Below are 14,566 nucleotides of genomic sequence, written 5' to 3'. Positions count from 1 at the left end.
ATTATAATCACTTGAATTATCCCTCACACTCATACCAAAAAGATATTGCTCAATTCAAATAAAATTGGTCAACCTTTTTATTTATTTTTTTTGGTGTTTAGAGAGCCACAAGGGCGGGGGTAAGAATCGATCTCTGGATCTCCTGGAATCAAGAGGGAAACTCTAACCACTTGAGCTATCCCTCACTCTCTCGGTCAACCTTTTTATTTAGGTGTACATAATGTATAATTTAATTTATCTTGTTAAATTCAATTCATCTCAACGTGTATTTAAATTATCATAATAACTTTTTATCTGATTGAAATATAAACTTTCCAAACAATACATATAAGTGCTTTATATCGATGAAAGAAAGTAGTAGCTTAAGGAACTACCATACTTAGCTTATTGGTATATGCTTTTGGAGTGGAACTTATTTGGACTTGTGAAGCGAATTCTCTTTTAATAACGGGTGTGATACGCGTCCAATAAGACTTGACATTTTTGTGCTTTAAAGAGTAAGGACCTGTTCACTTCAGCTGTAATTAGTTCGGTTCAGTTCAGCTCCTAATTTCCTTTTGTCATAAAATATTCATTTTAACTCAATTTAGTTCACTTTAATTCAACTCCAATCAATTCAGCTCAATAAATGTGAACAAACCCTAAATGAGAGTGCCCTTGTTAAGTGGTGATCACAGGTGGCCATAGATAGATTGTTCAGTATTATTGAACTAGCAAGCCTTTAATTAAAGTACATTATTATTAGAAAATAAATGACCCTACTAATGCAAGCAAGCATTGGATTTAGTAGATAAACTGTTTGGCCTGTTCCGTAGCCTGTCATGTAGTGGCAATAAAAAGATCTTGTGATTATTCTCTTGATTTGCCTTGTTTGAGTGTATCATTTGTCGCCTTATAGACTTTCTAAAAACCAGTCCCCAGTTGGCCATTTTAGCCCTATATACTTTATGGCCCTATCCAAAGTATAATATTTGGCAGTATTTTAATTTTAATTTAAAGATTAATTTTTTTTAATTATTTAATTTAAAGATTAGAAGTAAAATTTGTAAATTACTTAAACATTCAATTGGAATGTCGGAATTTTATTATAATAATATTCCTAACAAGGTTGTGTGTAGGTTCTCAAAAAAAAAAAAAAAAAAAAAAAAAGGTTGTGTGTTTAAGCATGTAGATAATAAGTAATATTATTTAACTCCTTAAGAGAAAACTATCTTAACAACTTAAAGTATTGAGCATGGCGATGGCCAATTTTGGGCGTCATTGATCATTCCTTGCTGTTTTGTTTAGGTCCATGGTCTTGGGCGATAGAGCATATTAATTCTTATATCCTTGCTCATAAATCATCAACGGTTTAATCTGCTATTGTATTGATAATGGTGTAGAGTGGCAAGTTGAGACTTGTTCACATTTCATGCATGGCTAAACAAACCCAAAACTTGGCCTAGTCCCCTAGCTAGGTAATGGTGCTCGAATAGCTCCATCAATGTCTAATTCCAATGAGACTAGTTGACATTTATGTGTGATAGAGTATAAAACATATTCTTGGGCCTCAACCATCAGCTTAACTTTTTGGTTGAGTTGGTTCTCTAATTTGATATCGGAGCCAGCGTGACACAAAGGTCACGGATTCAAATCTCATCTGCCCCTCCTTCAAAGTAGTCCCTAATATCTGCTTCTTAATTTAAAAGTAGTAAGAAAAAAAAAAGTAATGTCAAAACTTTTAAGGTAAAACTAAGGAGGTAAGGCTATACCATTGTTGCAAGCAAGAAAGTTTATTAGGAGATTAATGCAAATAAAACTAATTAAAGAGAGATAAAATAAATATTAATTAATTTTATACTCATTTCAATTAGTCCATGATATTACAACAAGCTTGTTACAACTTACAATTCAACCAATCAACTCATATATATAATCAATATTTAAAATTAAAATTTACTATCAGAGAGAGAGATCTAAATTGAGATCAGGCAGCTCTGAAACTTCCTGCTGATCATAATAATTCTGCTTGTCTGCACCATCTTCAGCCTGAACATGGTTATCACTTATTTCTTGCGTTGAAACATAATACAGTGCTCCCTCATCTACCCGATAACTTCCGGGCCAATATTCATAACTCAAAGGATGACTATTCGAGAAGGCGGTACCGGGAAATGCAGCTTGAGCACCAATGATCTGCTGCTGCAACACAACACCGTGTGGCTGAACAAAGGAGTATGGCATCAAAGGCGGCATCGCGAGACTTGCCATCATCATCGTCTCTTGTTTCTGATGCTTGGCGTCTCGTCTCTCCTTCTTATGAGCGTTTTGATGGCCGCCTAAGGCTTGTGAGTTCAGAAATCTCCTACCACAATATTTGCAAAAACATATCTTAAAATTATGTGATTTTGGCCTAAGAGTGTTGTTGCATTTTTCTCCTTCCATATTTTTATTCTCACTAATAATTTAAGTATTAAGCTAAGCTATGATATGTTGATATAAAATGCGTCAAATATAAGATGTACTACGTACGTATAAATAAGCTGATGAAAATATTTCTGTAGCTGAATAACTATAGATACGTCATGAAACTCAACCAATCATGTACTTGTAAATAGTTATTGAGACTAGAGATAGGAAAAAGAAAACATTGTGCTATAGATTTAAATGTTTGGTATTTGTATCTAACATATGTACACAAAACTAACTTTGTTATAGATGCTTGAGTTTGAGTTAAAGTTTTAGAAATCTTCTCCATGTGATCGAGATTTTATAGACAAAATACTTTATATTAACACGATGTATGTTTTGTCCCTTAATGTTTGATACATACATTGGCAATTTAACTATCTTTTTAACTTTTTAAACCAAGCGTATATTTATATCCAATTGTTTTCGATCTCTTTATCTTATTTTCATCTAATTTTGTTGGATAGATGGCTCAAATATTGCACACATTGCATGAGCACATCCACTAATTTTAGTGAAGATGTGAAGTGCAATGACAAGAGGAAAAGGAAGAGTGTTTGGAAAATTTGAAAGGATAGGTAGATTTTGATAGCTTTATTTCATTATTTTTTGGTATTTTGGAGGAGTGATAGCTTAAAGTTATGTGTTTGGAAATTGATTTATCTAACATAGGATTTTTGCCTTTTTGGTGTGTGTGAGGTTTGGGGGCTGAATTGAAATCAGCAAGCTAAGAAGTAATTCCTTAACTAAGACGGCTAAGACCTATGTTTAAGCTTAGGGCATAATTGAAGTTGGATGAGAGTTCTTCCAAAAAAAAAAAAAAAGCATGAGAGTAATCGAGAAATAGATAGGAGAAAAACGAACATTGTGCTAATTTAAATGTTGTTTGGTCTTTGTATCTCACATATGTACATAAACACTAAATTTGTTAAAAATGCTTGAATTAAATTTTAGGGATTTTTTCATTTGATTGAGATTTTCTTGACAAAATACTTTGTATTGACACGACGTGTATGATGTATGTTTTGTCCATTAATATTTATGTATATATACGCTATTTGAATGTCTTTTAAACTTAAAGAACCGTATATTTATTTTCAAGTGTGTATTTTCTCTTTTATTTTTCATTTAATCTAATAATGCTAGATGTATGACTCTCTTTTATTTTTCATTTAATCTAATAATGTTAGATTTATGGCTCAGACCTCATACACATTACATAAACATATTCACTAATTTATGTGAAGAGGTGAAGTGTAATGACAAGGGGAGCAAGAAAAGTGTTAGGATTGGTAGATTTTGATAGCTTTAATTTATGTGCTTGGAACATCTGCAAATTAAACCTTGCTCTGATTCATCTAATTATTCTAATTTCTCTTTGAGATCGTTTTTCTTTTTCTTTTTTTTTTTATTTTAAATTTTATTAGTTGTGTCTTTTTCGGATGCTCTACGAAGGGCCTACCACCTAGGCGCCTAAGGTTCATACCCAACAAGGCCACAAGGAGTATACATAATCTTGAGTCTTAATGGAATGCCACTGGACCCCCACAACCAAAGCTAGGCCCAACGGAAAAGCATACGCTGCATACCCAACAAAAACACAAACAAACAAACCACTGCCAACTTGGCACATACACTCACTTTACCCTTTTTTTTTTTTTTTTTCTTTTTTTGTGTGTGTGTGTGATTTAACTATACCTTTAATGTCAAAACCATCTAATCAAAGTACAAATAGAAATTCAGAATCACTGTATTGAATTGAGCCAACTCTATCATTCGAACAAAAGAATGTTTACAAAGGCACAAAACCAACCCGACAAAGCTATTATGCAAAATAATTCCTCAATTCTTCTAATATTGCAATATAAGGAGGATACATGAATTTTAAGAAGAGGGAACTAGGGGAGAGATAAAGACTCACAGAGTTATTAAAATCGGAATTCTACTTTGAATCGTGAAGGATTTTCAGAATCAAATCGTAAAATAGAATTGGAGAATCGTAAGATTCTATCGACATGCATAATCAAGACGTTATATCTAATTTTAATTTAATTTATTTAATTTATGAGTTTGAAACTTATATTAATAGAAAATAGGTGTTTAGCCATCATACAACCAATAATTGACAACATATATTTATAAATAACAATATATGCTTAGCTTAAACTTGTAAGGATTTCGCTAGTTAAGAGAAATATATAAAATCAGGTAGAATCATAAATCGAATCGTATATTATACACGAAGCGTAAAATCGTAAGATTTTAAGATTTAAAATGGAATTTTAATAGAAGAGGAATTAAGATAGGGACACATGTGATGAATAGAGATAAAGAGAGAAAACATGTACAAATAAGAAAATATTGTAATATATTGTGAAACTTCTTTAAATAGTAATTGTTGCAATATTTGTATAACGGAATAAGTATTAGTACTGAATAATTTTTGTATACATCAAGTGTACAATAATTAACTGTACATCAATGGTCATTTTTTTTTTATCAAACTTAAGGTCAGTTTAACAAATTTTTGGGCAACTTTCATCAATGAAACATAAAGACTTCGTAACTTTTATTTATGTCAGGGTAACTTTTATTCAAATTAGGGTAACTTTTGCTCATTTTAGGAATAACTTTATAACGGATGTACACTCTTTATTGAATATCCGATTTATTTAAAAGTTTCTAGTCCTATAAAATTAAATAAAAGAAAAACATATAAACCAATAGACACTTGCCAAGTGTCATTGTTATTTTTAAACATGAAATCTTGTCCGTGTTTGAATTATTACATCTATATTAATGTTATATATGAAATTATGAATGATTATATTTCGGTGTAGCATCTTTCTCAACTTTGCTAAATAACTTTTTTTTTTTTTAATTATCTCCATACATTTCTTCTCTTATCGCACATTTAATAAGATATCTCTTGGATGTGGTTTTAAGAAAGTAGGTTTTAAACAATTAGAAGTGACAACTCACATACTTTGTCAAATATTACTTTTTTAGTTATTTTATTGTAATACTTCTCTTTTTATTCATGTTACTAAATAATTTCAACTGTTAATATCTCTAATATATAAATATTTGATATTATAAATAGTATATAAATTTGATTTTCACCTTAAATAGCATAAAGCTATATGAGTCTAATAACAAGATCTCACATAACTATAAATTTTTTCTTCGCTATAAATCACAATAGTAGTTAAAGTCAAGTAAGTAAATAGTGTAAAGTCAAGCTGCTGCAATTATAAAATAATGCAAGTAAAATAAATAAAGAAAGATAAAACTTCTAGAAGCATTATAAGATCAAATAAAACTTTTACCTAGGAAGTGAAAAATATTTTTAAAAGGATTCTTATACAATTAATTACCTCTTTTTTTTTTCGGGAATTAATTTACGTTTGTTAATTTCTTTTCTTTGGAGGTAAGCCATCTGACCCATCTCTTTTACTACTATAACAACAAAGTCGAAGTCCTAAAATGATTTGTTAAGATAATGGGCAATAAAAACAAAATCAATTATGACCAATATTAGCAGAACATGGGCCTGCTCTACAACAAATCTAAGTAGGATTAGAAAGATTCTTCACTAATTTTAGTAAACTCCCACAGTCCCACTATCACTTTCTCCACCCATCGGCCGCTTCTATAAAGAGTCTTTTTCTAACTTTTGTTCGTGTCCTTCTAGATTGCGTACGTCTCTGACTTCGACTTTCGTATACGACTATACGGGTACAAGTACAAATAAAGCCCACAACTTTTTTTTTTTCCCTTTCTTCTAGGGTGTACTTGGTAATCTCTTCGTATAAGGGTCTATTCAATTCAGCTTAATTTCAGTTCAATTTAACTCTAATCAGTTCATTTCACCTTTTAATTTCCTTTTCTCCTAAAATATTCATTTCAGCTCTAATCAGTTCAGTTCAGAATGTGAACATGCCTTAAAAGTCTAAAACTACATACTTAGCATATGAACTTGATTTTCACCTTAAAGGCTCAAATACTACTTCGTACATACTTTCTATGTTCTTTTTTACTTGACCTGTTTCTTTTATCACGCTTGCCAATGCAAAACTTTAACGGTCAATAACTCTAATTCTTCGTAATTAAAAAATATAAAAGTTATATATTATGATAGTACTTATTAAAACGAATTCAAAACAATCCAACATAAATATGTTTTTCCTTACATATTATTCACAAAACACGGTTAAAAGAGGGGTGGTGAATAGTATAAAAGTCAAAACGGGTCAAGTAAAAAAGAACGGATGAAGTATTAATTTGGCTAAAGCTAATGGTGAATAGTCCTGCCATTTAGAATTCCAACCACTAAAGTCTATAAAGAAAACTCGTTATAATTTGAAAAAGGAAAAAAAAATGAGTGTGTACATAAAAATAATTTTTATAAGATCTTACATACTCTCAACTTATACTTTGTACTCCATATACATTGCAAAATTTATTTATTTATTTTCTTTATTTTTTTTTTTTTTATTATTTATTTATTTATTTTTTTTTTTTTTTTTGTGTGTGTAAGTACATTACAATATGTTCATCATGCATTGTGCGTTGATATGGACATGGAATTCCAATATTTACAAATCATCACTCATAAAATAAAATTAATTTACAAACCTATACAGAGTACTATATTATCTACATTTGTCTTTAAGCTAAAAGTTGTACAAAATACTACACATCTTAATAAACAAGTTTAATTTTAAAAATCAAGCATAACTTGGGACTCGGGTGCAGGTATATTAGTATAGCATAAATGCATAATAATATTAATTAACATTATGCAAGTACTCCGTACTTCTTATCTCAAATATCTTTGAGGCCTCGAAGGCTGGAATAACATATAATAATGGTGAATATAATTGTATGTATTAATAAAGTATCCTATATATAGCTAGAACATTCGCCAAGTCGATAAAACTGTAGTACGTAATGCAAAGAGTGCGTGGGTGGGATCCAAGGATGTCAATAATGCAAAGATGCAAAGATGTCAATAATGTTGGAATCTTGGATGCTCTTCTTATGGGGGGCGAATGGATGATGGGATTGGCCTCTATATGACTATATTATTATTATTATACCGTGACTTGTGACCTAAGGGATGTAATTATTTGACCTTGTGGTTGTGTCGGCAGCCTTTCAGGTCTAGGGTGTATCGCCGTGATGTCGGTGGTGGAAGCCAAGGCCGAGGTGGGAAACTTGGGTTGTTCATTATTGGTCTTATGATCAGAGTAGCATTTGACGACCATCTAATAAGATAGATGTGACAAATAATTTTTGTTAGTTACGTTGTTGGGGAGGAATCTTATGCTACTTTTAGCAGTAAATGATTCACGAAAATTCTATTATAACATATGTAGGTTTAACACAAGTTTTTCAACAAAACTTGAAACATTATAGTATTTTCTACTGCAAATAAATTTAAGGATTTTTTTATAATGGAATGAAGACGACATTACATACTAATAACATACAATGTCATATAAGTTACTTTCAATTCTCCATTAAAGCTATATATCTAGCTAGTTCGGTAATATAATGAAACAAAAATACAGTATAAGGATTATGTATTTGTCCACGACTCCACGTACTCACAAATTTTAGTACTCATATAAGTCATGTATATCAATTACGAGTATAACCTAATAATCATGATATAGCTGCTTAGAGCTAGGGAGTGAGAATTATAGAATTGAGGAAATTTAACTTTATATTAAGGGGAGTATATTATATGTGTTTCAAGCTATAACAAAGTAGTTTTATTAGCCATAAACATTAACATCAAACTTTTATATCTCAAGTTCTCAACTATATGTGCGAAGTAAAGTGTAACGATATAATCATATATATATGAAATCACTCACTACCCTAATTTGTCTATAAAAATCTATAACATATTTTCGTGAAAATAGCTTCCTTTATTTCAAGTAGCCCCATCAAAGAAAAAAAAAGTTAGCTTTATATTTCACTCATGAATAAAATCTTTCCCTAAATAATGTAATATAAAGTTCAGGTGATATCCTTCGTATGTAGCAACTACATACAGATTCAAATCAATAATTAGTTATGAGCATGATGTTTCAAGTCGGCAATTAGATTAAAGGCCAATACTAATCATTATTCTAATTTCATCCTAATTATTATTTGTATTTTACACCTAAAATAACCTCCTTTTTATACACCAAAATCTAGCTAGTAGTGTTATTAGATTTTTATCTCACTAATGATTAGCTTAATTTGACCTAGCAAAGAGAATATTTTATAATAATCCAGCTATATATAAAAAATGTTGTTAGTGTTATGAATTTGTTAAATTTAGAATTAATCATGGAAGGTTTAAACGATCATGAGAACTTCATTACTACTCCTAGTAAAGAAGGTCTTAGCTTCAAGATATATTTATGCAAATACTGTGGGAGGGATTTTCTAAACCCACAGGCACTAGGTGGCCATCAAAATGCTCATAGGCTCGAAAGACGAGAATTGAGGCTTCATAAACAAGCTAAGGTTTTGAGGTTGATGATGGCCAATAATTTTGGACCGTCTATGATGCCTTACTACTTTGTTCAGCCCCATGGTGTTGAGCTGAACCAGACCTCAATCGCGGAAGGTAGCAGCTCTATCAGTAGCCATTCTCATAGTCACTGGCCAGGGAGTTATCGCCTAGGTGATGGAGCACAGAATTGTAATGATTCTGCCTCAATTATCACCAAACATGTTATGATTAATGCTAGAGTAGAAGATGGTGGTGCAGGTCAAGAGCTGCTGGTTGAGGATGGAGGTGCACCTGCTCAACCCGGGTTGCGGTTAGAGCTGCCTGACCTCAACCTAGACTGTACGCCTTTGTGAAACCCATCATAATCTTTGTTCTTGCAACATATATGCATCGCCTATAGTCTAATGTCTTATTATGCAATGCAGGAATTGAATTGTATGTTGACTTTATTATTTTCAAAAGAAGTAACTTGAAACTCTCTTATATTAGCTCTCTCTCTTTTGCTCCTTCACAAATCCTAACGCTATGTTTGGATAGAGAGAAATGGAGGGAAGGAAGAAAAGAAAAATGGAGGGATGCATCCTCGTTTGGATATCTAATGTAAGGAGGGAAGGGGAGGGAATTGGAGGGATCCATCCTTCCACTTTTAATCCCTCTATTGTTAGAGAGATTTGGAAGGAAAATCGAAGGTCTCCTTCTCCTTCTCCCTCACCTCTCTTTCCCTTCACTATTGTTATTCAAACATAGAGTAAAAGAGTAGAAGCCATCTCCAGTACATACTAGTCTTAGGGCGTGCCCCAGTTTCTCTTCTTGATAAACAAGAAGTGTATCTCTTATGGCATTTTTGTAATTAAAATGCATTGGGAATTGTAAAGTAATGCTATTATAATCAGAACAAGTGCTAACTGTACATCCACTATACTTGCTGACTTGGACTAATCTAGACGCCGTCAAATGGTGAAATTAACGGCACAATTATCCGCCGACTTCCTCAACAACAGGGTTTCCTCCAATTCGACAGCCGCTACAACAACAACACGCTATTCTTCTTCTTCCTCCTTTTCTCACATCAGCCATTAAAGGAGTTCAAGCTTTCATCCTCACCCATCCCCACCAACACCACCATTCTGGCGGCTTCGCCGCCAAATAAAACGAAAACCCTTAGATAAATGGGAGAAAAAAAGGGCGAGATCAACCCAAAAGGGTAAGGGTATCATCTTCCGCCATTGAAGTAGCCTTTGAGCTTCTGAAACTCCAATGAAGTGGATCTTCGGATTTTGGGTGTTCTTCACAGAATATACAGAGTATATACTTCAGATTTTCAGCTATTGTGCTCGTAAAACACCACCACTCGCTGCCCAAATTGGGTAAATTGAGTAGGTAATTCTACCTGGGTAAAGTTTCACTGGTTCGTTGAAGTTTTTAGCGTTCCTCCGTCAAAATTGAGACTTAACGATAATTCAATGCAAAGTTAGTGAGTCAAACAAAAAAGTCTCATTTACCCTCACACTCTTGCAAAAATGTACGAAATTACCCTCTTGAGAAACACTCCTTGTTTAGCAAGAAGAGAAACTTGGAATTACCCCTAGTCTTATGAGGTTTTTTTAGAGAATTGGAGACATCTCATTTAGTTGCATACCTCTCCATCTCCCATCAATAAATGAAGCCGAATTCTTCCCTAATATTAAAAAACACTAACCTTGCGGTGGCTAGGTAAGGGAGGGTTATATACTCAATTTGGATTGATTATTTCATCAAACTTAGTTATATATGGTTTAGATAGGAACGAAGACAGACTTAATTTGTAACTAAATGTTAGTTGTGTAATCTTTGACTTTGATATATAGATCTGAAACAAAAACAAATTCATGGTAACTGATCTTTCATGTGACAGTAGAAGTAGAACCCTCGTACGATTTATGATAAAATTACTCGTATGGAACTGCCCATCAAATTAATGTACTTCCCAATTCTATGCTTGTATAATAAATCTAGCAGACCCAGCAAACTTCCCAGATAATGAGATAAACCCTGAAAAAAACTTAATTTAGATATATTTAGGATAATTTCATTAAATATTATAAGAAACCTAATTTGATTTGATCAATTCAAGTGAAACCCTAATTTATATATGATGACACTGGTATTATATTATATAATCCATAGTTTTATAGCTTTGACGATCAAAATAAAACTAATTATAATTTCATGGTTCAGCCAATGTCGTTAAGAACACTATATATTTAATTAATTCTAAACTAAAAGAAAGAAATTTGCTATCCAACAAATCAGTGCAAATTTGGCACTGGGAATTTGTTATTGGACTTAAAACTTGTGTCAATGTTACAATTAAACAATAAGTAAAATTACATGATAATAACTAAAATCAAATGGCAATTAGCATTTTCGCAAAATAATGAAGTACTCCGTACATAGGACATAGAAAGGTTACCCAGAAAATCAAGAAGTGATGAACAGAAGATAGAGCGTTTGCAGATGGTCTCATTCCCATTGCTGGTAATTGGCAAAGTTTCATTCGATGGTCAGTTGAAATAGAGACTAGAATTTACGATTGGCCCAATTATAAAAGAATCTGGGCCAACTTCGAGCAGCCCAAGGGCCTTCACATATTTCAAATAAAAGAGGTTCAATTAAAGGAACAAATTAAAAAAATAAAAAAACCTCCAACTCATCAACTGCCCATGCCACATTAATGGGTGGTTTATACACACGGTTGTACGATGCGCATCGTACACACGCCCCAAAACGACACCCCTTAATAAGTGAAACGAAAAATAGTAATTCATGGTTAAAAAGGCGGAAAGAACATCAGTAACAATGCAAAGAACATGTGGATTTTAAAGAACATTACGATGGAAACAAAGAACGCGTGAAATAAGGAGGTAATTTTGGGTAGTTACGGCCCACGTGTTACTGCCCACAGTAATTGTAAAAAATTATTTGGTAAAAATAATTTTCCAAAAAATCTTTCTCTCTCTATATTCTCTCTAGAATTCTCAAAATTTCAAAACCCTAAGATTTTTCACCCATCAAATTCACAAGAATTAACCTCTAAAAATTCAAAATTTGTGCAATCAACTAAAGAATTTTGATATAATGGCTGATTCTAAGGAGTTGTAAGTGGCATGCAATTGTTTTTAATTTTTTTTTCCTTTTTTGTTGGGTTTGGCGAGGAACTATCATCTTCGTAGTTCTTGATTTGTAAGTGGCTGATTCTACTACTTATTTGTTTAATTTGTTTGATTATAATTTTTTTTTTTTGGGTTTTTGAAACAATAGTATTGAACAAGAGAAGGGAAGTGAGCATGAAATTGGAGCTACGAATGAACCTCAAAACGCAGACGCAAGGGTCGAGGTTGAAGACGATGCTACTCTAAATCAGTTTCTGCAAGGTAGTGGTAAAAAACCGTACACTCCATCTGTAATTGGTCCAATTGTAGATCCCGCACTTCTAAATGAGATTGCAAAAGAAGATGATGCTTCAAAGTGAGTTAAAAAAGTTCTCTTTTTGGATTTATAGTATGTCCTTGTTTTGTTTTTTTTATGTTTTTATTTTTTAGTACTTCAATGTACTGTCAACTTCATTAAAAATGGTAGATCTGTATGGTAGGGTCAATTTTTAAAGTATTATTTAAGTGTATGTTCTCTATATGAAGGTGTTATGTTCTTTTGTTAAATCGTTGTGTACTTTTAATTTGAAAACAATTAGTATTGTTCAATTCACTTTTGATGTTCCCTAAAATTCAGCATTCTATTCTTTTTAGTAGGCATATATGTTCTTTTAGATTGAATCTATGTGTATTCCTTTTTTTATAAATTGATTGTTCTTTTTAATGCATATGCTATGTGTGTTGGTGGTTTTATGGGTTTTAGGTTGGGGTTGTGGCTGGGTAGGTATGGTGGGGTTTCGAGTTGGGTTGGGGTGAGAGGTGGAGGTGGTGGACTGGTAGGGGAGTGGTGGGTGGCTGGTTTGGTTCAAGTGCAGGGGAGTATTGCCCCTCAATGGTTTCCAAAGATAATTCCTTGAAATTCAATTGCACGTTCAAGTTATATTCCAAAGTAGTGGTTCACAAAAAATTCTATCCTAAAGCATAAAATAATTTGACACTGTGACTACATTTTAACATAGTTTACTTATAGTAATCTGATCAAAGTATGCTTTGTCATAGAATTTCATGTGATGACTTATTAATTATCAGATTAGCTTCTCTCCAAAACTTGAAATTCCACCCTAAAGTTCATAGTCAACCATTCAAGGAAGACAATATCATGGCATGTCTGCCGCTAGAATCCCAAGTCTCCTACTAAGTCTATTCCAAAGTAGAATCCCAAGTCTCCTACTAAGTCTACATGTATGTCTTGTAATGCCTATGATATATTAGTTCTTTTGTAATGCCTATGTCATGTATGTTTAGTGTTCCTTTTTATTTGGTTTTACACATAAGTTGAGTGCGTTTTTAATTGTTGTATAAATATTTTTAGGAATTTAGATGTTCAACCATTGGAAGTGAAGGATGAAAAGGCAGAACAACAACATGAGGAGAAAGGTTCAAAGAAGAAGAAAGACTATCATTTCAAACAAATTGCTACTAAAAAAAAGGTGTGTAGAATGTATATAATTTTCTTTTTAATAGGTTTGTATGTTTTTTTTATTTTATGACATGTTCTTTATGATTTCATGCACATATCAAATATATTTAAAACATATGTGTTCTTTTGTTTTTGTTCTTAATATTACAGGAAGAAAGTTGTTGAGCATACCACTGAAGAAAAAAGGCAAACTGTTCAACAGGAAGGAAAAATAATGCTGAAAAAGAGGAGGGCTCCATTGGGAGAGCCTTACTTTCCAGTCAAGGAGAAGCCTGAAGCTGGTGCTGCTCAATCAGCTTCACAATCTAAGGCTCAAAGTACAATAGGTGGAAGTGTCAAAGGACATTCCAAGAAAGAACAATAAGGATAAAGGACTTGTTGTTAGAGAGAAAAAAAACTGATGTAGCTGAAGTGGATGTGGGTGAACAAGGAGAAATAAAGGAGGAATTTACAACATCCCAAAGGCACACTGTACAACCTTTGCTGAATCTAATAAGGGGATTGGAGGAACAAGAAGAGAAGCTGCAGGCTATAAGAGATATGGGATTTGGAGGTATACTACACCTTGATATGCCTAGGAGCTCCCCTAATTTTAATGCCACATTAGTTCTGAATGTGGATGCTAATGAGGTGTGCATTGTATGTGCTAGAAATAGGACAATAGACATCAAACCTGTTGATGTTCATTTGGTGTATGGTTTACCTATGGGAGGGAAAGTGATAGTTGAGGCTGCAAATGAGAATGAGGAGATGGTGATGGTGATGAGAGAATTGAAAGCTTATCATGGTGGTGGTGGAATTCCAAAATTCTCGGCTTTGGTTGATGACTTGTTGGAACCAAACAACCCACCAGATGATAGATGGAAGAGGAGTTTTTTATTGCTAGTGGTGAATTGCTGCATTAAGTCTGTGGCTAACACACAACCCTTATTCAAGTAATGTTCTTTATTCCCTAAACTAATGTTCTTTTAGCTAACTATTTGTTATGTT

The 14,566-nt window shown here is 32.7% G+C and overlaps 2 protein-coding genes across 2 annotated transcripts; one reads left to right on the top strand and one right to left on the bottom strand.

The window, feature by feature from the left end:
- Nucleotides 1-1,849: 1,849 nt before the first annotated feature.
- Nucleotides 1,850-2,468, bottom strand: LOC110681717 (zinc finger protein 7-like). Its single transcript, XM_021857846.1, has one exon. It carries the CDS (start codon nt 2,422-2,424, stop codon nt 1,942-1,944), a length of 483 nt encoding a protein of 160 aa, XP_021713538.1. The 5' UTR covers nt 2,425-2,468; the 3' UTR covers nt 1,850-1,941.
- Nucleotides 2,469-8,796: 6,328 nt separating this feature from the next.
- On the top strand, nt 8,797-9,528 carry LOC110682581 (zinc finger protein 3-like). The gene has a single exon (XM_021858937.1). The coding sequence runs from the start codon at nt 8,797-8,799 to the stop codon at nt 9,316-9,318; it is 522 nt and encodes a 173-aa protein (XP_021714629.1). The 3' UTR covers nt 9,319-9,528.
- The last annotated feature ends 5,038 nt before the right edge of the window (nt 9,529-14,566 follow it).

This window comes from Chenopodium quinoa, unplaced genomic scaffold (assembly GCF_001683475.1).
Source record: "Chenopodium quinoa cultivar QQ74 unplaced genomic scaffold, ASM168347v1, whole genome shotgun sequence".
Taxonomy (NCBI): domain Eukaryota; kingdom Viridiplantae; phylum Streptophyta; class Magnoliopsida; order Caryophyllales; family Amaranthaceae; genus Chenopodium; species Chenopodium quinoa.
Note: the sequence above shows the minus strand (reverse complement) of the source record. Positions and strands in the feature narration are given on the sequence as shown.